This window comes from Enhydra lutris, unplaced genomic scaffold (genome assembly GCF_002288905.1).
Source record: "Enhydra lutris kenyoni isolate GAN:26980312 unplaced genomic scaffold, ASM228890v2 scaffoldscaffold51, whole genome shotgun sequence".
In the NCBI taxonomy this organism is placed as follows: Eukaryota; Metazoa; Chordata; class Mammalia; order Carnivora; family Mustelidae; genus Enhydra; species Enhydra lutris.
In genome coordinates, this window is record NW_019154135.1 from 9,908,413 (window position 1) to 9,930,894 (window position 22,482).

Here is a 22,482-nt window from a genome sequence, read left to right on the forward strand (position 1 = left end):
CTGGGATCATGACCCGAGCCAAAGGCAGACACTTATCCGACTGAGCCCCCCAGGTGCCCAGTTGGTGTTTCTCTGAAGACACTAGTCCTTCTGTCAGGGTAGCGAGCTTCTTCCCAGCCTGCGTGGGAATGGCTGGCTGCTGGGTCACATCCACACTTGAGAAAAATGGCTGAGTGAGTGTATATGAATCACAGGCGTGCCGTCTAGGAAGGTTTTCAAGGTGGCTGAGTTCGGAGCCGAGTACTGTCCAGAAACTGAGACAGATGCTCTTCCCTTTCCAGCACGTCCAGCTGGCTCACGAGTTTGAGTGTTTGGTGCGCCAGGATCCCCGCTTTGAAATCTGTGCAGAAGTCACTCTGGGGCTGGTCTGTTTTCGGCTAAAGGTATGTGTGTCCACTTCAGTCTTCATTCTCTTTGATGGTGACAGAGGAGAGATCATTCATCACCTCCATCTCCAAACTGGCATGCTAGGTCCCCAGCAACCAGAGAAGTCAGCATGCGTTTTCCCATCTGGGTTCACACCTCCCGGCCCTGACCCAGCCCGAGTGCCTGCGGGGCCCCAGGCGCCCTCCTCCAGGAGCTGTCCGCCCCTCCTCAGTCAGACCGAGACTTCTCGCTTGTGTAGACCCTTGGCCCTCGAATGCTCTCCACTTCCTCCACGGACGCATCTCTGTCTCTGGAATGCTCTGAGCACTAACCTGTGTGCGGGCTCTGTCCCAGCCCAGCTCCAGGCCCCAGCCCAGACCTGCCGATCCGGCATCTTAAGGAGCCCCTCCAGGCTGCCGGTGCACACAGGGGTTTGAGAAATGCTGGTCTGTGGCACTCTGCAGTCCTGCTGCCTGATGAAGAGGGTGCTCACTGCATTGGGGGAAGCTGGCCCAGAGGGCGGAGGGCACAGGCCATCTCTGCTGGGAATCATGACCACATTTCTGAGACGTTTCTGAAAGGTGCTGCACCCACAGGTGCCATATTATTCTATTTTGTACAAGGGAGACTGGCTGGGAGCCTCACCTGCCCATTCTCTCAAGCTGGCCGTGCCTTCCATTCCATTGGCTTCCTTGTTCACGTGGGTGGAGGCCATCAGGAAGAGGAAGGGGAGCCCTGCTGCATGGTCAAGGTGCTGTCATCCGCTTACGATATCCTCCCCTTCGCTGGTCCTTGGAGCTTCAAGGCAGTAATGAGAACCAGTCCTGAGAAAGCCTGGGCTCTACAGAGAGAGTGGGGAGCTGGTGTTCCTGTGCAGGGCTCGGTGAGGGGGCTGTGAGCTCTGTGCAGAGTGCACAGTGGTGGGGCCTGCCCATGTGCAGGGGACAGGGGACCCTTCTGTCGTGGTAGGGCGTGGGGGAAGCCTCAGAGCATTGGCGTCCCAGCAGCTGCGTCCCCAGAGTGGCCACGGGCTGCAGGTCACCTGACATCAATGTTTGGGGGCAGGCTTTGATGCCTTTGCCATGGAGAAGACATTTTGTTTTGTTTTGACTGCCGGTGTTCTGGTCGGACTTCCATTTTTTATTTTTCACAGTTTTATTGGGATGTAATCCACACACCACTCACTTTGTCCATTTAAAGAACAGTTAGGAGGTGAGAGGCACTGACCACCCCCCAAAGCCGGAAATCTGTGTATAATTTTGACTCTCATCAGACTGAACCTCTAACAGCCTACTGCTGACCAGCAGCCTTGCCTGTAGCACAGGGAGGGGTCCCCTATTTTGTATGCTGTGTGGATTATACGCTGCATCTTACCATAAAGCGAGCCAGAGAAGAGAAAATGTTAGGACGCAAATCACAAGGAGGAGAAAATACATCGGCTGTGTCGCGCTGGATTTATTGAAAAAAAATCCACGTGTAAGTGGACCTGTGCAGTTCCAACTGGTGTCTTCAAGGGTCAGCTGCACACGTGGCGAGTTTAGCATAAGTGTGGGGATGGGCAGCCATCACCTCCCCCAGAGCAGAGCCCCCAATGCCGTCCTTGGGTGCCCCCAATCTGCTGTCGGGCTCTATGACCCCCAAACCCACCTGAGTGTGGTCCCGACCCCTTTTCTCCTGGGCGGCACAGTGCATCCCCCCATTCCAGAAGCCCTGGGCACTTCGCAGCCAGCAGAAGGGTCCCTCTGTGAATCTGCGTGTTCCTTCCATTCCACTGATCCGGTTTCTTCTCCAGGAAGCTTGCTGTTGAGGCACATGGTTCATGTTTCCGTCCCCACGTCTACGGGCTCCTTCTTGTCTCCCTGTGCCATGCTGCCCCGGTGTGGATTTCAAGTCCTCTACTGCATCCGAGGATTCAGATATATAGTGTGATTCCCCCTCCTCCTCCCCCTCCGCCCCTCCCTGACCTGCCTCCTCTCTCCTTCCTCCCGTCCTCCCCCTCCACTCACCCTTCTTCCCCCTCCCCCTCCTCTTCTTTCTTTCCCTCCTCCCTTCTTCTCCCCACTTCCTCTTCCTCCCCTTCCCCTCCTTCTTCTGGTCGTCCCCCTCCCCCTCCTCTCCTTCTTCTCTTCCTCCTGCCCCTCCTGCCCCTCCCCCCTCTCCTCCTTCTCTTAGATACTCTCCATTGCTTGGCTTCTTACTGTATTTAAGAGAAGACATACCTTGCCTAATCCATTTGAAAATGGGAAGGATATTTTCCTAAATAATGTGTTTTTCATTTCTGTTAAATTTCTTCTGTTAATTTCTGTTTTAATTTCTTCTGAGTCTTTAATTTCTGCTGAGTCTTCCTGGTAAAATCCCGCTGCTTTGTCTCATATGTCCTTCCTTTTCTAGCCTCATCCTCGAATAGGACAGGCTTTGTCTAGACCCGGCATGTCAAGGGCTTCTGAACGGCCTTTGTCCCAGTGCCTCTCCACAGGACGCCAGCAGGAGCCCCACTGAGGCCCACAGCCAGCAGCTGGGAGGGTTTGCCCGGGTCCATAGGCCAGTGCCCAGTGTCTGGCAGGTGTTGGAGCGGGACTGGACTCCTCCTCCCACTGTTCTTCCTGCTTCTCAGTTCTCAAGACAGAGTGAGAAGGCAAATGAGAGAGCCCTGTGAGGGTCACAGACCAGGGATGAGAGGCCCACTCCCCTCCCCCTTTTACCTTTGATGATGGGGCTTAGGGCCCTGCAGGTGCTGCCTGGAAAGAGAAGAAAGTTGACAGGAGCTGGGGAGGAGGACGCAGGAATGGGAGAGGGCTGTGGGGGCAGCGGCACCCAGCAGGGGAAGGAAAGCCCCCCAGCCACCCACCTGGTGGCGTCAGTGCCTGCCGCCTGGCCCAGGAAGTGGGGGGCTGCTCCTTTCTAGATGGGGAGAGTCCACCAATGTCCCCTTAGTCCTCTAGTTCCTGGGCAGTTTTCCCAGAGTCTACGTGGACTGTGCTCTGGTTCTGTGTTGCTGAGATTTCTTCTATATGTTTCGGTGGGACCCCTCACTGGTGCGGTTTGAAGCCTCAGTTCTATGGTTTAAGCTCATCAACATGTAGATGTAGTTTAAGCATCACATGCCTAGGAAACTCCATTTTTCTTGAAAAGGCTGGTCCGTGAAACAGTCACCTTTGGATAGTAATTCAACCCTGAAGAACCTGTCTTGTAGGGGAGGCTAGAGTCTTTGACGGCCACGTAAGTCTCATTGAGCTGAATTTCTTACCCTGGTAAAAGAAAGGCAAGGGGTACAGCCTCTCTCACGGATGCAGAGCAGTATTGCCGAATGCCGGCCTTCCTTGGTGACCCATTGAAGTCCAAGTCCTCAGGGACCTCAGCGGGGCCCCTCTGTCCATCTCTGCAGGGTTCCAACAAACTGAACGAGGACCTTCTGGAAAGGATCAACAGTGCCAAGAAAATCCACCTGGTCCCCTGTCACCTCGGAGACAAGTTCGTGCTGCGATTTGCCATCTGCTCCCGCTTCGTGGAGCTCACCCACGTGCAGCGGAGCTGGGAGCACATCAGACAGCTGACCACCGACCTGCTGAGAGCCGAGAAGGACTAGACTCCCGAGCTGCAGGGAAGCTGCTTCCGGTAAGCCGTCCCCCAGCTCTGCCTCTCCACACTGCCGCCCGGATTTCCTCTACCTCCTCTTCCAGAGGAAGAAGCTGCACCCTGCTGTGATCACTTTGGGGGCCAGGTTAATTTGCAATGAAATCCTGAATACAAGGGCTTTACTCGTGCTTGCTTGAGATTAGCCTATCAAATCCACATGGTCATAACTCCAAGAAAGAGAAGGAACTATCCCCATTTCATGGAGGGTAGACACTGGCACAGATGCTGGCTAGCATTGGTAACATGTGTCCAAGAGAAGCCAGGCCAGCCTCTCAATCTCGTGGCTCACAGTTCATATCTGTCTACGATGCACGATTCCCTCCAGCTCACTAGAGAAATAACATATTCTTCCTCTGCATTCTAATGAGAAGTATACAAAATACTGATTCTTTAATTTTTTGAATGTAGCCATATGTTCACATATATGTTTTCCCCATAGAGATCAGAAGTTGAAAAGAACTCTATTTGAACACTGGAAAGAGGAGGCAATAAACATTATTCAGGTTCCGAGGACCCAAGCCTGCATGTGACCTCACCCTTCTTTCTGTGAAGTTCTCCAGAAGCTCGTGATTATATCTGTTCACTCTCGTACCAATGAAAAAACGTGACTCACTACAATCCCGGTGCATGTAGCTTTTATTCATTATTCAACTGTGACTTTTGTTGATTAAGAAATCATAGGTTTTCGTGCTCTTGAAGTCGTCAGTGGTGGGAGAGGCTTACTGAGATATTTTCCAGGATATTCTAGGATTATGGGACTTGAGATTATACCCATGGTCTTTAAATTGTTCTGTCATGTGGCTCAATGCTTAATAAACTATTTGCAGTGACGTGGTGACTGTGCCTGGTAAGCATTTTTTGGTTCTGCGTTGTACCCAATTCATTGTAGTAATGTGCACTTAACCTTTCAAAACGGCTGAAGATATGGATGGCATCCTTGGATATTTTTAAAAGGATTTTTAGTTATTTACTGGAGAGAGCAAGAAAGGGAGAACAAGTCAGGGGAGCAGCAGAGGGAGAAGCAGGCTCCCCTCTGAGCACGGAGTCTGATGTGGGACTCTATCCGGGACCCTGAGATCATGACCTGAGCTCAAGGCAGACGCTTAACCAACTGAGTCACCCATCCTTGGGTATTTTTATTTTTTTTATTTTTATTTATTTTTAAAAGATTTTATTTACTTATTTGACACAGAGAGAGAGATCACAAGTAGGCAGAGAGGGAGGCAGAGAGAGAGGGGGAAGCAGGCTCCCTGTTGAGCAGAGAGCCCGATGAGGGGCTCGATCCCAGGACCCTGAGACCATGACCTGAGCCGAAGGCTGAGGCTTTAACCCACTGAGCCACCCAGGTGCCCCCCTTGGGTATTTTTAAATGGCATTCTTTGCACCAAAAAAATGTTAATCGAGTATCCATTATATGTCGGGGGCTGTTCTCAATGCATTAGGAACATACAGGTTTTACTTAGAGATGACTCCAACTCTTGAAGAAATAAATTCAGAGCCAGGACTCACAACCGCAGACCAAATTCTACTGGCGTGTGGGGAAAGGTTACTTTCTAGGGCCTTGATTTCTTTGTCCAAGGACCAATGATCAGTCCGTCTGCCCCATGGTCTCATTAACGATAAACAACCAGAATGCTCTTGTAAACGTAAACACCCATAAGGTGCAGTATTTACTTGAATAGCCTATCTTTGTTTGAAACCATTTTTGCTGGTACAAACACTTGAATTTTAATCCCACGATGAGTTCTTGTCTTTTAGAGACGATTTAACTATTGAAAGCAAAGCACTCTCGGAAAAGGCCCTGCCACTATTGATAAGTCTATTTGAATTTCAAAAGTCTCTGATACCTAAATATAATGAAATGATCTGCTTTTCAGGAATCTGGAAATCTGTCAGAGGCTATGTAGTTCCCCAACTTACACATAAGGTCATTCGTTCTCTACTCATCAGTGAACCAGACCTGCCATCCATCGAGGTGTGAGGACATGGGATGGGCCTCTAGGGCCACTGGGACCTCGCGTTAAGAGCTGTAGGGTGTTGAGCACTCAGATCATTGAGTTGAGGTGGAAGTGATTCTGTTCTGCAATGAGATGGTTTGCACCTGAGTATGCTCTTGAGCTAAGATTGTTGCAGAATGAGGTCTCCAGAATGAGCCACCAAAGTCACCGATGCCAGCTCCCGTCTTCTGTGGAAGTCTACACTGAGAAGATGGTGGAGGCCGGAGTCCCAGGCAAGAGCTTGGGCGGCAGGCGACAACAGGGGTGGTGCTGGGAGCCGTGCACAGATAGGAGTCAGGAAGCCAGTTGAATGGCCGAGGGGCTCCTCTCTCAGAGCTCAGCTGGGTCTTTCTGGTGGAGATTCTCAGACATCCACATCGATGTAGACCCAACAGAGATGAAAGCTTGTCTGACTTTTGGCTCATTTTTCGGCAAATCGTCACAGTTCACCCCACCTCCTGACCTCTCCAGGCATCTAGGGGATGGAGCCATCAGGCCAAACCACTGAGCGTAGATACAGCAAGAAGCACTGTCTTCCTGTGTATTAAACAAACAGGCACTCAGAGCATGTGATCCATGCCAGGCACCTTTCTCAATATTTTTGAAATATTTACCTTATTCCTATTTTAAAATTCTCAGTTATCACTTCCATGGTACAGATGAGAAAAACCTTGTCAAGGTTTATCAAGAGGTTTAGTGGCTTGTCCCAGGTTCTCGCTGCTAATTGGTGACCAAGCTAGGACTAGAACTCGGCCAGCCTGGTTCTAGGATCCACACTCTTGCCACTCAACTGGGCGGCCAAATCTCCTGTCTGGTCTTCAGGGTGAACTATTTCTCAGAGGAAGTGGCAGCGAAGCCATTCATTCTCTTCTGGGAAGAGTCCATTTTCACCTCCCAGGTTGAGTCTTGGCTCCTGACTCCAACCTGACAATCCCCAAAGAGCCCCTAGTTGAAAAAGGTCTGGATTACTCAGCCTAATCTCCAATCTGCATAGCATCTGGACGTAAATATACAACTGGTTTGGGGTCACGACGTGTCATAGACCACTGCTGGCACTGCTGGGAAGTCGATGCAAAGCCTGTTGCCTTCTGGCCTGTGATAATGGCGCCTCCTGCTTGGTGTTGGAAAAATCCCTGACGACACCACCAGATCCTCATACCCAAACTGCATTTAGTCATAACACTTCTGACACCAAATGAGATTTTTTCCTCCTGGCACCAAATAGCGGTGTCTCTGCCAAGGCCACTTCTCCAACTCTCTGACACCATCTAACTGGAGTTACTGTCTGATCCCATAGTTAAGGGCTCAGAACCATAAGTTGCCCTCCACCTGAGGCCGGTCCCAATCCCGGGCCTCCCGTACTTCTGACGGATCAGCTGTAAAGCAGGGGTTCCCATGACCCCCTCCTTAGGTTCAGTGCCTTGCTAGAACAGCTCACAGACTCAAAACGCCGTTTCAATCATATTTACCCCTTTATTATAAAGGATAAGGCTCAGGGACAGCCAACCAGAAGACCTGCACAGGGCAAGGTATGGGGAAGGCGGATGGAGCTTCCACACCCTCTGAGAGCACTACTTCCTCTCCTAGCACCGGCATGTGTTCCCCAGCTTGGAAACTCTCCCAGCTCTGTCATTTGGGGGTTTTTATGGTGGATCCATGACATGGGCATGGTTGATTAAATCACTGACCATGGGTGATGAGCTCAATCTCCCCCAGAATGCTGGAGGCAGGGCTGGACATCACAAACCTCTAATCATGCCTGGGTCTCCTCAGTGTCCAGCCCCCATCTGATTCTATCTAGGGGCCAACCAAAAGTCACCCCATTTTGAGCAAAAGCGCCTCCTGTCACCCACACATTTCCAGAGGTTTCGGAGCTCCGCATCAGGTATCGGAGACAAAACCCAAGAATGTGTTGTTCTCATTGCATCACGCTAAGAAAATCTCCTGGAATCATGTCTCTTCTCCAAAATGTGACAAATGGCAAAACTTTCTGGGACTGAAGACGTTCACATAGGACGGCTTCGTGCCATGTTGAAAGGAGTTTGTGAAAATGCCCAAGACAGAACAGAGAAGTGGGAGGTCATTGAGCACCCCTTGCTCATTATAAGGGGAGAAGACCCAGAGGGAAGGCAGGTTTAAAGTGTCCACCGACTTCGTCCCTGTGCCCCTAACTTGCGAGGCCCTTAGGCTCAGTACATTAGAAACTGCTGATATCTTATCCAGAAAGCCTGTGTTTGAGAGCAGGCATGGAAATTGCCTGGCGACCTTTTGCTCTAATGATTATTGCTTTTCTGAATCGTGTAAATCCCCAAGGATCAAATACTAGCAACTGTTTTACTTTTTCTTTTTTACTGCACTCAATACCAGAATCTTTTTCCTCAGCACCTCTGTGCTGCCTCTTATCACCTTTACTTGTCATAAATAATAGAAACAAATTACTAAGAAAGTACTGTGACAACAGGTCGCCTGCCTCAGCTGGGTCAGTCTGGAACTACTATTTTAGAGAAACTTGTGCATTTCTTCTCTAAGCAGAGAGGTGACACAGATGGTCGAGGGGAGAGAAGAGGAGGAAAACAGACCGGGGTTACTTATAGGAGACCATGGGGGTCCAAAGGCGTCCAAAATGCAGACCCCCAAACCTCACCATTTATGGTGATACCCCCCGCCCCCGTGCCATCAGAGGGAAACTGAGTCATGTGAGGAGGTTTATAAAAGGAAGGCTATCCAGGGGGAAAGACTCAAGAGAGAGGACTAGGTGCGTGTCTTCAAATGTACACCCCTTTTGCACGAAGAGGCTTTGTGCCTCCAGAGAGTGACATGGAGGGAGGCAGGTTATGTTTCAACATGGAGAACTCAAAAGATGGCTGTGAGCGCACACGATCTCCTTTTTCAGAGGCAGCAAGTTCTCCACCCCTGCGGGTGTTCAAGTGGTAAAGGAGGGGATGGAAAACCTGCCACCTTTGAGCCCTCTCCTACATCTGCGATTCAGGGGTCTATGAAGACCAGAGAAGTTGGGCTGATTGATCAAACAGCAAGGGTAAGGAGCACAGAAACTGGAACCACCGCCCCAGGACGGGTTCTTCTTCATTGACAAGCAACTCGTGCTGAGCACAGGGCTTACCTGACCGTAATAACGCCCGGGACTTGGGCGGAGCTTACTGGAGCCATTCTCATCCAAAGGCTCTTCAGCGATAGACTCGGTTCGGCCCCTCAAGATCCCCGGATGTAGCTCTTGTGCCGTGGGGCTGGGATTTGAACCCCGGAAAGCTGACTCCATGGGCCATGCTCTTAATTACTCCCACAGCCTGCCCCTAGACCATCAGAATGCAGTCTATTGCTTTCCTAGGGTTGTGGGAACAAAGCACCATAAAACTAGGAGACTTAAAACAACAGAAAATAATTCTCTCAAAGTGCTGGACACCAGAATCCCGAAATGAGGGTGTCCGCAGGGCCACGTTGCTTCCGCAGCCTCCGAGGGAGGGTCCCTCCAGCTCTGGAGGCCGCAGATGCTCCCTGGTTTAGGAGTGCATATTACTCCAATCTCCACCACCCCTCTGTACTTCTCTCTTCTTTATAAATCATCAGGGGCACTGGATTAAGGCCCAGCCTGGGCCAGTATGACCTCTTAACTCGAGTGTGTCTGCAAAGACCCTGCATCCAAAAACCATCACATTCCCGGATACCAGAGGTTAGGACTTCAGTATATCTTTTGGGAACACAATTCAGCCCACAGCCTATATGGCATCAGACAGGAAGCAGCTAGAAGTGCTGACTCAGGTTGGCTGTGATGTTCCAGAAAAAAGGACCGAAGCACATTGTCCTCAGTGCTCTGCCTACCCCATTTCCGTTAACCGCCGCGAGGCCACGTCAGGCTCCTCCCCAGGGCTCTTGTGATGCGTTCAGTGCAGTCGGCCAAAGCCTTTTCTGGGATTGTACCTGCATTCCGTCCAGATCCACGCAGGTCTTCCTGCCCCACGGAGGGCAGGAGTACCGCCTTGTCACCGGGCTAGGGAGCCGCTAGTATTGAAGTCAGTGAGAATCCAGCCACACACAGGAACCCGGCCATGAAGGAAGGAACTGGGCTCAGGTTTGGCTGTTCCACCTGCCTCCTGTCCTGTCTATGTCCTCAAACCATCCACCTCCCTACCAGCAGTCCCACACATTGACAAACACATCTCTTTTAAACTTCAAGAAAGTAACTTTCCTGGCACACAGGAATGCACATTATTTGGGGCCATAGTCTCTCTGTGCTCAAAAACAAATGAGATCACTGAAGTGTGCACTGGCATTTCCTTGAGACCATGTTTATAATATTCATGAATATGGAAATGTGCAGCCACCTCCCAGAATCCCTCACACGAAGAACCGGCACTCTATTTGCTATAGGTGGAAAATGCTTCTCTTGCAGGTTCAAAAAAATTCTACCCAGAAGAAAGAACATGGTCTACGGTCTTGGAAGGAAAGTTTAGCTGCCTAGCTCAGGTAGCAAACTCTTCCAATCCCAACAACCGTGTTCACGGAGCAGTAAGTACGGGACAGCATCACAGATTTGTTGAACGTCTGCATTGTGCCAGCTGCTGCTCTGATGATTTATGGTGTCGCGTGTTAACTTAATCCTTAGCGTAGCTTCTGAGTTAGACAAGTTTATTCCCCTTTCACAGATGAGAAGTTCAGTTCAGGGAGAGCACGGAAGTGACTTATACTTCTGCCAGCTATGCAGGAAGATGGAGACTGTAGGATTGGGAAATGCTTTCGTATTAAAGGCACAAAAGTGAAATGGCAATGCCCATGTCACCTGCTGAAAAACAGCTGCGGACACCGTACATGAAATTCATTATTTGAACAAAAAACTCTTAGGTGGGTAAGACAGCGGTTTCTGTGAATCCTCCAAATGCTATCATTAAAATATTAGTGATGAAAGTCACCAAAAATTGCCAGTTACCCTAATAATATTTATTTAAACTTACTGCCAATTATCCTAAGAGCATATGCTGATGTCTAAATATGCAAGCAGAAAAACAGCTAGTAAACATGCAACTAAGCCAGCCTGGAAATAACAGTTTTCATTTTCATCTTCTTTTATTTTCATTCTCTATATTTTGAGTAATTATGATAATTAGAAAATGAGCTAATAAATTATGAACCTTTAGAATAAAAAGTCTGTTATTCCTACTTCAGCTAAGAAATGAATTGTGAGTGATCTCCCTTGTGATCGTCTATTTACAAAAATAGATTGTCCAAACCCTTTTTTTTGTGCCCATTTAAAGAACTGTTAGAAGAAAGGTCTTTGGATTTTTTTTTTTTTTTTTGCCTCAAATTTCTTCAGATCTTGCATTTAAATGTCACGTGCCATCATTTTCTCCCTCCCCTGTGCCCATATTCTCAGGGTGGGATAACCCAAGATCGGGGAGACAAGGAGAGGAAGAGGAAGGCTACTGGGGTTTCCTGGGAAAAGGTTTCTTCCTTTATTGGGAAAGAGAAGTATTCAGGGGTGAAAGGTCTTTCCTAGTTTGGCCCCTTTTCCCCACTATAAATGGGGCTGTGTGAAGCTGGGTTCCTTGACTGGGGGGGTCTTCTCAGAACAGTAAGGTGACAAGCCTGGAGGGGGAAGTCACCGTAGGTGGTGGGGTGGGCGAAAGACGGCAGAATGGAAATACGTACCCTCGGGGCATCCTTAGGGCTGTGATCAAACCCGGAACTGTCTCCAGAGTTTTGAGGTGACACGTTGACACTAGTGACAGGACAGGTGGCTGCCAGTGGCTATTCTGTTGCTCGGTCTGAAACGCAATTCGCTAAACTCATCTGGGCATGCTACTGCCCTCTGAGGCCTCGCTCCAAAACAAAGTCCAAGGCAATGATGGAGCGTTTTCCAAAGGCTTCCTTCCAGGAAAGTGTCCCTGAAGAGTGCAGGGCGGGGGCGGGGAGTGCTGGCTGAGGGACAGGTCGGAGTTGCCAGACTCAGGGAGAGCCTGATTCCCTTATTCCATCTGAAAAATGCATGTCGATTTGCACCTGCCTCTACTCGGTCCTCTCAGCCAGTGGGTAACCTTCGCCCAGAACGACCTGCTAACGTGGACAGGGCAACGGCCACGGGCCCGCGGGGACCCGGCCTCCACTTGCTCCGAGGAGGGCTACTGCCCCCCACCCCCTCCCGCGTCAAGGAGACCTGACCGCGCCTCCAACGGCCTGGGCCCGGCCTGCGGCTGCACCGCGGTCCCTGAGCTGCCGGGCGGAGCGCCGACGAGGCGCCTTCTGCGGGGGTCCTGCGCACTGCGCTCCGCCCACCGCGCCTCCGAGTCTGCAGGTCGGAGGCCAGAGAACAGGAGGCGCAGGTGCAACGAAATGATGCGCATCCCTTTCTGCGAACCGGCCGCTGCCAGCCCGCTTCGGGACCTCAGCTGCAGCGCCCGCAGGGAGCGCCCGCCTCCGCCCCGCCTCCGACCCGCCTCCGACCCGCCCACCGCTCCGCCCACCGCTCCGCCCACCGCCCCGCGCCCCCATCCCCCACGCCACGCCCCCCGCATCCTCCCGCGCACGCCCCCTCCCTCACCAACACTCCTGCGCGCTCTAGCCGCGAACCCCTTCTCCATCAACCTCGCCAGCCCCAGCCGGATCCCCGCGCGGCTGGCCGCCTCCCCGACGCTCCCAGCCGCCTCCCCGATGCTCCCAGCTGCCGCCCCGCTTCCGGCGCGCCCCACGCACGCACGCACGGCGCGGGTACGAGCACGTAAACAGCGCGCAAGCGCACACCGGGCCCCGCGCTTTTCGGAGGCTCCAGGTGGGCTGGGAGGCTCGGAAGCTTGGGAGGGTCGGGCTCCCGCCAGGGTCGGGACCGTGGCGGAGTAGGGGTCCGGGTCGGTATAGGGGCAGGGGCCAGGGGCCGGGCGAGGGATGAGGGGCGAAGGGGGGGCGGGGCTTGTGGAGGAGCCTGGCCCCGGGCGGGAGCGGGGGTCGCAGAGGGCCCAGGGGTAAGGGCCGGGCCGGGTCGGGCCCGGGCGGAGGCTGCGCGGGGGGGCCAGGCGGCCGGTCAGGGGTCTCCGGGGCGGGCGGGGGGAAGGCAGGCGGCTTGGGAAGGCAGGGGGCGGGGCCGCCCCCGTTGGGGGGGGGGGGGTCCTTGCAAGGACCTGAGACGCCGAACAGTTGTTCTAGTATTTTCTAAGGGCCGGGAGCTGTGCTGAGGGCCTCGCAGAACCGGCAGCCCCCGGGAGCTGGCTTGTGCTACCTGTGCTCCTGACAGGACTTGAGGAGTTGTGCTCGGGGTCCGGGCTGGTGGGCGGCGGAGCCAGAGGACCGGTCCTGCTTCTGGGAGTTAGCAGCCCCTACAAAGGGCCGGCCCGGGGTCTGGCAGGATTTTAGTAGTTTTTATTCCAGGGGATACCCTGTTCTGGGTACAGGAGAGTACAGATGTTATAGAAAACAGGTCCTGCTGGCAGCAGCCAGCTGGCTAGCTGAGAATCCCACATTCTCACCATAAGCAGAAAATTACCAGAATCATGATAAAAAAAGATTGGAGCGCAGTTCATGTGTGTTAATGAACTGCAGGTTTTTGGTGGAAGAAATGCTGGGAGGAAGTGACTGATGGTGATGGGGACAGTGGCTGTGTCCTTGGCCAGGGCTGGCCACACAGGTGTTTGGCTGTCCCTGTCCACATAGTGGGTAAATGATTGAGTCGGCAGAAGTAGACTTGGGAGGTGAATTTCCAAGAAAAGGGTGAAGGGGGAAAGGAGAGGAGGCGTCCTGGGAACAGTGATAGGGCGGTGTGCTGCTGGAGGAATCCCGGGATTGCAGGTGAGGAAGGGAGATGAAGCCAGGCGGGGGAAGAGGGTGTTCCTCCTGATGAGAAAAGTGATGAATGTTTTCCAAGTCACGTCTCAGTTCCTCCATTCCAGCACTGCCTAAAAGAGTCTTAAAAGCTAAAATGGTTCTGCTTTTGACTAGTTTAATGTAGCTTTATGGCCTGAAGCAAATTAGAATCTCACTGGGCCTTTCCTTTTTGTATGGCCTTATGGGAGACGCGTCAGCTGTATTACTTGTGTGCTGGAAGAACCTATGGATTTTTAAGCCGTATTTATAGGCAATTTGGGAGGTAGATTTTAAAATGCATGAGTTCTTGGATTTTATAGCACTCCTTTATGGCAGCACTCCTAGGAAACTTAGATGTTTTCTTACACATTTTTCTTGTGGCTGGACAGGTAACTTCTACACATCTAGCAATATGATTACAGTCACCAATAATTCTGGTAAAATAATTCAACTGAATATAAGGAGGCTTACAAAAATAACTTGAGAGAAGAACCCTAAAGTAAAAGCACTTTACTGTTACACCGTTTAGACCTAAAGTGTTTGTACTTGAGCAGACTTTTTCTCATATTTAATTTACAAGGTCAGTTTCACCTTTTTTTTTTTTTTAAGATTTTATTTATTTATTTGACAGATCACAAGTAGGCAGAGAGGCAGGCAGAGAGAGAGGAGGAAGCAGGCTCCCTGCTGAGCAGAGAGCCCGATGTGGGGCTCGATCCCGGGACCCTGAGATCATGACCTGAGCCGAAGGCAGAGGCTTTAACCCACTGAGCCACCCAGGCGCCCCGGGAATTCTGTTTTTAATTCTCTGAGGCCACCCCATCCTGTCCCCCAGGGTGGCTGCAGCAGTTTGCACCCCCAGCAACACCGCACGAGGGTTCTTTTCCCCACATCATCCCAGCACCTTTGTCTCTTGTGATGGTGGCACTCGCCCTTCTGACAGGCAGGACGTGGTACCTTGTGGTTTTGCTCTGCGTTTCCCTCTGATGACTGATGCTGAGCCCCTTCTAATGGACCTGCTGGCTACGTGTATGTCTTTGGGAAAATGTGTATTCAAGTCCTTCGCCCATTTTTTTGGCCCATTTTTTAAAAAAGATTTTAAGTCGTCTTTACACCCATCATGGGGCTTGAACTCACAACCCTGAGATCAAGAGTCACATCCTCTTCCAAATGAGCCAACTGGGCGCCCTGAATTGAATTATTTGCCATGGAGTTGTATGAGTTCTTTCTATATGTTGGATGTTAACTCCTTATCAGATGGATGCTTTTCAAGTATCTTCTATTGAGTATGGTGCTTTTTATTTTATTGATAGTGCGGTTTTTTTTTTGTTGTTGTTGTTGTTTTTTTAAGATTGTATTTATATATTTGACAGAAAGAGACACTGTGAGAGAGAGCACAAGCAGGGGGAGTGGGAGAGGGAGAAGCAGGCTCCCCGCTCAAGCAAGGAGCCCGATGCAGGGCTCGATCCCAGGACCCTGGGATCGTGACCTGAACCAAAGGCAGATGCTTAACCAACTGAGCCACCCAGGCGCCCCTAAATTCTTTTTTTAAAGATTTTATTTATTTGAGAGAGAGATAGCAAAAGAGAGCATGAGTGGGGGATGGGGAGAGGGAGAAGGAGACTCCCCACTGAGCAGAGAGCCTGATGTGGGTGGGACTCAATCCCAGGACCCTGAGATCATGACCTGATCTGAAGGCAGAGTCTTAACCCACTGAGCCACCCAGGTGCCCCAGTTTCACTTTTTAATACTTAAGGTGAAACTGGAAAATTGTGAGAGATTCTGGGGCATACTGTTTTCGGTGCTCATTGATGAGGAAGTCCTTAAAAACATTTGATAGGTGGTGGTGGTTGATGGTTATGAGCCATGCTGCTGTGCCCTTTGGTGGCAGCATCGCGGAGCGGCTCGTGCGCTGTGACTTGCACACTCCCTGGGTGAATGTGCCCAAGTGTGCACCCCGGCCCTGTTGCCTGCTGGCTCTGTGATCTCCGGTGAGCTCCCGGCCTTAGTGTGTACATTTGTGTAACAGGCATGAGAATGGTACCTTTCACAATATTTGCATACTCATTATTTGACTCGATTCTTGTGATGATTTCTCTCACTTTACAGATCAAACTGAAGGCACCGTGAAAGAGGCTTGACAGAGATCATTCATCTGGTTTATCTTAGAGACAGAGCTAAACCCCCAGGCTTGGTGTGTCCTGCATTGTCTGTAGTTCATTATTCTCAAGTGTTGCCTTTGTTTTGCTGATTAATTTGAAGCCCTTTCCACCTAAGCCTTAGGAATATTTTCCCCATTTGCAGGGAAAATGATATAACTAAAACCATTTAACCCATAACAAAGCGTTATTAAGTCTCTATCTTGAATGCCTGAAACATGTGTTTACCTAGCTATTTCTCTTATAAGTGTTCTATCCTTACACATGAGAGGTCCAGTGTACCTTCCTGCAGATGAGCAGGGATTTAAGAAATATGCTCACAGTATTATGTCTTTGTTTCCTTCTTCTTCGTACTGACTGTTCTTTATTTCTGTCATTTGTTAAAGAACCTCCAGCATGCAGGCCTCCAGCTCCAGGTCTGTGCACCTGAGTGAGTGGCAGAAGAATTACTTTGCAATTACATCTGGCACATGTACCCCAGAACAGAAGGCAGATGCGTACCGAGCGCAGATATTACGCATTCAGTATGCATGGGCAAACGCCGAGCTCTCCCAGGTCTGCGCCACCAAACTGTTCAGAAAATATGCAGAGAAATATTCTGCGGTTATCGATTGTGACAGTGTTGAGACCGGCTTGAATAACTATGCAGAAAGCATTTTAACTTTAGCAAGATCTCCCCAGACTGGCAGTGACAAATGGCAGTCTGGATTGTCAATAAATAATGTTTTCCAATTGAGTAATGTACAGGAGATGATGCAGGCTGGCAAAAAATCCAGAGACTCTCTGTTGGCCACTGCCGGTGCATCAGGAGTCATCCGTAAAGAGGGCATTGTCCTCGGTCCTCCTAAACTTACTGTTTGTGGGGCTTCTGGGGAGAGTGGCCCATTAACTAATGCAGCTCCTGATACAAGTAGGACCCAAGGCATCCCAGATAGCAGCCCTTCGACGTGCCCTCAGAATGCCCAGCCACCTGTGCTAACGAACACCAGGAAGGCCTGTCCCACATCCTTAACACCGTTTGGTGACTTAGCCACTGCAAAAATCCATGCCACACCATTATTTGGAAATGTCAACAAGGAAAGTAAGAACTCTCCAAAAGCCAAGGTAGGACTAAATATGTTTTCATCTAATCAGTCTTGTTTGCCTCCTGGCTGTGAAAATCCACGAGAGAGAAAAGCTTTGTATGGTCCTGGCACCATTGATGCCCTTTCCACTCCCATAGTGAATAGGGCTGTTAGTAAAACAGAAGATAATGCCCAAAGAGAAGAGAGTGGCCTGCCTACTTTTAAAACTGCAAAAGAACAATTATGGGTAGATCAGCAAAAGAAGTACCAACCCCAACGTGCACCCGGGTCTTCATACAGTGGTATAAAGAAGTCTCTGGGAGCTAGTAGGTCCCGAGGAATATTTGGGAAGTTTGTTCCTCCTATACCTAAGCAAGATGGGGGAGATCAGAATGGGGGGATGCAGTATAAGGCTTATGGTGGAGGACCTGCAGAGCCAGCAAATCCAATCGATGAGCGTCTGAAGAACTTGGAGCCAAAGATGATTGAGCTTATCATGAATGAGATCATGGATCACGGACCGCCTGTAAGCTGGGAAGATATTGCCGGAGTAGAATTTGCCAAAGCCACAATAAAGGAGATCGTTGTGTGGCCCATGATGAGGCCGGACATTTTTACGGGTTTACGAGGACCCCCTAAAGGAATTCTGCTCTTCGGGCCGCCTGGGACTGGTAAAACTCTAATCGGCAAGTGCATTGCTAGTCAGTCCGGGGCAACGTTCTTCAGTATCTCTGCTTCTTCTTTGACTTCTAAGTGGGTAGGTGAGGGGGAGAAAATGGTGCGTGCGTTGTTTGCCGTGGCGAGGTGTCAGCAGCCAGCTGTGATATTCATCGATGAAATTGATTCCCTGCTGTCTCAACGAGGAGATGGTGAGCACGAATCTTCCAGAAGGATAAAAACGGAATTTCTAGTGCAGTTAGATGGGGCAACCACTTCTTCTGAAGATCGCATCCTGGTGGTGGGAGCAACCAATCGGCCACAAGAAATTGATGAGGCTGCCCGGAGAAGGTTGGTGAAAAGGCTTTATATTCCACTTCCAGAAGCTGCGGCTAGGAAACAGATCGTGATTAACCTCATGTCCAAGGAGCAGTGCTGCCTCAGCGAGGAGGAAATCGCCCTGGTTGTAAGGCAGACAGACGGGTTCTCGGGAGCTGACATGACCCAGCTTTGCAGAGAGGCATCCCTTGGGCCCATTCGCAGTTTACAGACCGTTGACATTGCCACGATAACACCCGATCAGGTCCGACCAATAGCTTACGTTGATTTTGAGAACGCCTTCAGAACCGTGCGGCCTAGCGTGTCTCCTAAAGATTTAGAGCTTTATGAGAACTGGAACAGAACTTTTGGTTGTGGGAAGTAAAGGGGACAAACGGGGCACTTGACGTTGGCATCTTTGTAATACAGCCTTTCCACTTGTTAGCATGAGAAACTGGGAATTTATTCATTGTCCTTTGGTGTATATTCTGAATTCTGAACCTCAAATAAAATAGAGTAACAGTAGCTGAGATTTTACAAGTGATTGACTTAGGCTATGTTAATAGAAGCTTGAGTTTTTTCCAGGTATTACCTTATTGTGAACCCGTTCGCACAAAAGGTGAATCAACGTTCTTCTTTGGTTTCAAAGTGGTATTTTCGGAAGGCATAATGTGATGAGTAGTGAGCTCAAATTGAAACCCGAAAGTCCCATTTGTGTCTGAGTTGGCATCTGATCGGTATGCATCTTCTACTGAAGAAAGAAGGGGTCTCTTCCGAAGACGGTGTAACTCTGCATTGGCCCAGGTGTGGTTTGCATCGGAATCAGCTTCGCTTCCTGCCATTGAGTGGATTTGTGACCTCCCCAGATGCCTGAGGGCAAGTCCCGTGGTTGGTGCTGGTTTGTAACTGCTTCCAGCTCTCTTCTATTACTTCTGGGTTCAAAAGTAGCCCGGTGTAGTCTGATACCAGACACACATCCACAAAATTGAAAGATGAAGAATGCTGCGTTTTTCCAAGGGGTAGATGATGTTTAAAATTAATACTTCGTTTGACAGTACTTTATAGCCTGTAGTATTGGTCTCTCAAAAATAATGTTTCCAGACTTTTATAATGGACAGCTTTGTTTTCTAAGGTAACAGGTGTTCACTGTAGAAATATTGGGGAAGAGAGATGAACAGCAAGAAGAGAGTAAAAACTGCTGTCGCCCCAGCAGTTTGGGGAACCGGTCATTTCTTCCAGGCCTTTCACACAGCAGAGGGATTGTACTGTGTTCTCCCTTGTAGCCTGCTTTTTCCTCTGTGTCACTATCACTTCCTGTGGGAACATGCAGTGTCACATCTTCCCTTAGGATCCCATCGTGTGGATGGACCATAATTTAGCCAGTCCGCTGTTGGGGGCATTTAGGAAAGCACATTCAGTGGTTTCCCTTTTGTTCACCATACACAAAAACGTTGAATGGCTTCGTCATCTTACATGTTTCTTAAGCTTCTCGTATTAGAGATGATGCCTAATTTTAACACACCTTTGGCATGTGTCCTGAACTGTCCCCTGGACAGGCCGTGCGTGTATAGAGTTCCCAGCTGTGCTGAGCCACAGTCCCTGTTTCCCGTGTCCCCGGGGCCGTCACGCAGTTTGGTTAGCATTCCTCTTCCGTTCGTTCATTCAGACAGTTGGATGCTGGGCGGTTCCAGGTGCTGAACTCAGAACAGACAGAAATCCTGGGTCTGACGTAGGCGATGTTCAGGTTCTCAGGTTTTCTCTTGACGGTGCTATTGAAGACGGGGCGCGTGACACTTCTGGTAGGTGAGTTGAGACCATTGTTTTAACTTTTATTCTTGGCCCGCCTTCTACTTTTGTGCTCCTTGAACAGCTTTGTTTTTGCGACTGTTAGTTCTTCCCTTGGAAACATGTCATTGTTTTTTTTTTTTTTTTTTTTTTTAAAGATTTTATTTATTTATTTGACAGACAGAGACCACAAGTAGGCAGAGAGGCAGGCAGGGAGAGAGGAAGGGAAGCAGGCTCCCCGCTGAGCAGAGAGCCCGATGCGGGGCTCGATCCCAGGACCCTGGGATCATGACCTGAGCTGAAGGCAGAGGCTTTAACCCACTGAGCCACCCAGGCGCCCCTTGTTTCTAGTTTTTAATTAAATCTTTCAAAATCGTGATGCATTTCATACATTACGTTGTCCTGTTTCATTTCTGCATAAACAGCACTACAAGTAACCCTGTATTCCCGAGTATTTCTACGGCTCTCTTCCCTGATAGTTGCTGGTTCTCTTTAGGGTCACCTCTCCCCACCTTGGGTGTTACAGTTGCGGCAGCTGACCGGACAGGCGGCCCTTCTCCAGGAGCTGTTCGTGTCTTGCTTCACTCCATAGCTTGCTCTCGGCCTTCGCCGTCAGTGTTTCTCTTGGCCGCCGCTCCTGCCGCTCCTGACCCTCAGCTCTGTTGGTCACGGGCCACGGGGCCACATCCCCCTTGTGGGATTTAGCTTCGTGTATGTCGGAGAGGAAACACCCAGGTGTCTCTGCTCCCCGTGCATCGGGCGGGGCCCGCGTGTCTCAGGCTGTGGACTGGCTTCTCCGGAGTTATGGTCTGCACGGCTCGTGTGGGAATCTGGTCTTGAAAGGTAGGATGTGGCAGGTATTTGGAACCTGGAAAGAAAGCTTGGGCTGGGTAGTCACTTTGTGGTTGTTCCTGCCTTTTGCCACATGGAAGCATTCTTTCCCTCAGCCTTCTGTGACTCGGAGTATGTTTCCATGGCGTGCGGGTGGGAGACTTCCAGAAACTTAGATATCTGAGAACTCTTTCTGTCTCCACATTCTGATAGATAAGAATCTGGCATTGAAGTCCTTCCTCCTGAGGGTGTTCTTGGGGCTGCGCTGTCCCCACCATCGTGTCTTTAGAGAAGTGGGCTCTGACATGCTTGGTCGTATCTTCAGGGGATCTCTTTACTTCACGGACACAGAGCTTGTGCCAATGCACGGACTCACTTGTGTATCCATGCCTAGAAGTGTTGGTAGGAATACAGTAGAGCCTTTAATTAATCAGTCCTTTTAAAATGTCTGTGTCATACAGATAATTTCGTTTGATGTTCCAGCCTGTGGTCTCCCATTTTGAAATTCTAATTCATTTTCTCAATTCTAAACTTTGGAAAGTCCTCCACACTGACCCCTGATGGCAGGGCGTCCCGGTGAACCGCCTGGACTCTAGGACCCAGCTCCGCAGGTCGCAGATGGGTTCAACCTCACTTCCAACATGAGAATGTCTGTGCCTACCTTGCTTGGGAGGGCGGGTGAGATGTGGGTGTAAAAAGCCTGTTTTGTGATGGCTCAGATATGGTGCATCCTTCTGTCTGTCTGTCTGCCGTGACTACTTTCATTGCTTCGAAGGATCGTTTTTTTCCAGCTGCTTTAGGTGGCTGTTGACTGTAGCTTGTTCGGCTTAATAGTCGTGATATTTGTCTTTGATTGCAAATCTTGTCATCTAAACTTAGGCAGTAAATCTAATTAAAAGAAAGAAATATCTTTTAGTTTTGTTTCCCTTCAAGACGTAAGAAGTTTTTGATAGATCCCAGATTACGATTTTCCACTTACTCCTCTTTAAGTCTTATTTATTGGTCTCCAGAATTTTTAAGGGACATTTATTGGTCCCCAGTGTTTTTAAGGGGCATATTAAAACCCACCTCCAGAGATCTGATTGCAAGAAGGATTCTGTTTGGGTCCATGGTAAAAGGGCAGGTCAGATAAGGATACTTTTTTTTTTTTTTTGAAGTTTTTATTTAAGTTTTAAACTTCTAGTCAGTTAACATACAGTATAGTATTAGTCTCGGTTGTACAATACAGTGATTCAACACGTCCCTACATCACAGCAGGTGCCCTCCTTCAACCCCATCACCTGTTTCCCCCATCCCCCACCCACCTCCCATCTGGTGACCAGCAGTGTGTTCTCTAGAGATCAGAGTCTGTTTTGTGGTTTATTTCTCTTGAAGATACATTTTTTAGCTCCACGGATTCCTGGCTCTTGACCTCAAATCTGGATTGGTGGTGAGCAGGCTGGTGGGACAGCTGTTTAAAGTTTGCTGCAGCCACCTGGCCGAAGGAGGGTATCTTATGTGAATACATGAATCACCACTTACAACTCCTGTCCTTAAATAAAACTTACCAGTGGGCTTTATAAACCAGCACTGATGAGTGGACAGTCTGTAGTACCACCTCAGGCGACAGCTTTCTTAGCTCTAAGAGTTAGGATGTTGTATTAGATAATCCTGAAGACACACCCCGATTTGCTATTCTGTTATCAGTTACCAAGTAGTCATCAATCTGACAAGGGCTTACAGGGTACCAGGTGCTGGCACTGTGCTAGATACAAAAAAATATATCGTTCTGTATATGTTACCTGTCTTGGTGTTACTAATTTGGCACATGATAGAGAAACGGGGAAGGAGCGCCTGGGTGGCACCATCAGTCCAGTGTCCAACTCTTGG

The 22,482-nt window shown here is 49.8% G+C and overlaps 2 protein-coding genes across 5 annotated transcripts in view; both read left to right on the forward strand.

Annotated features, from left to right (window-relative positions):
• The window catches only part of LOC111157035 (dopa decarboxylase), a 78,315-nt gene extending 73,390 nt beyond the window's left edge, over window positions 1–4,925 (forward strand). For 2 of the 3 annotated variants that reach the window (XM_022518242.1, XM_022518243.1), the window contains 2 exons: window positions 282–383; window positions 3,752–4,179. In XM_022518242.1, the coding sequence (XP_022373950.1) occupies window positions 282–383; window positions 3,752–3,952 (303 nt within the window). In that variant the 3' untranslated portion in view covers window positions 3,953–4,179. Of the gene's footprint in view, window positions 1–281; window positions 384–3,751; window positions 4,180–4,441 lie in introns of those variants that run through there. The other variant, XM_022518241.1, reaches the window with a different exon arrangement.
• A 7,788-nt stretch (window positions 4,926–12,713) lies between these two features.
• Window positions 12,714–18,522, forward strand: LOC111157083 (fidgetin like 1). 2 transcript variants are annotated; one of them, XM_022518309.1, is made up of 2 exons: window positions 12,714–12,777; window positions 16,345–18,522. In XM_022518309.1, exon 2 carries the CDS (start codon window positions 16,355–16,357, stop codon window positions 18,380–18,382), a length of 2,028 nt encoding a protein of 675 aa, XP_022374017.1. In that variant the 5' UTR covers window positions 12,714–12,777; window positions 16,345–16,354; the 3' UTR covers window positions 18,383–18,522. The 2 variants fall into 2 exon arrangements, with proteins under 2 accessions (XP_022374017.1, XP_022374015.1); XM_022518307.1 differs by lacking the exon at window positions 12,714–12,777 and adding an exon at window positions 13,154–13,787.
• Window positions 18,523–22,482: the final 3,960 nt, after the last annotated feature.

Excerpts from the sequence above, each read along its gene's own strand:
- LOC111157083 (XM_022518309.1), top strand. The coding sequence starts at position 16,355 with ATGCAGGCCTCCAGCTCCAGGTCTGTGCACCTGAGTGAGTGGCAGAAG.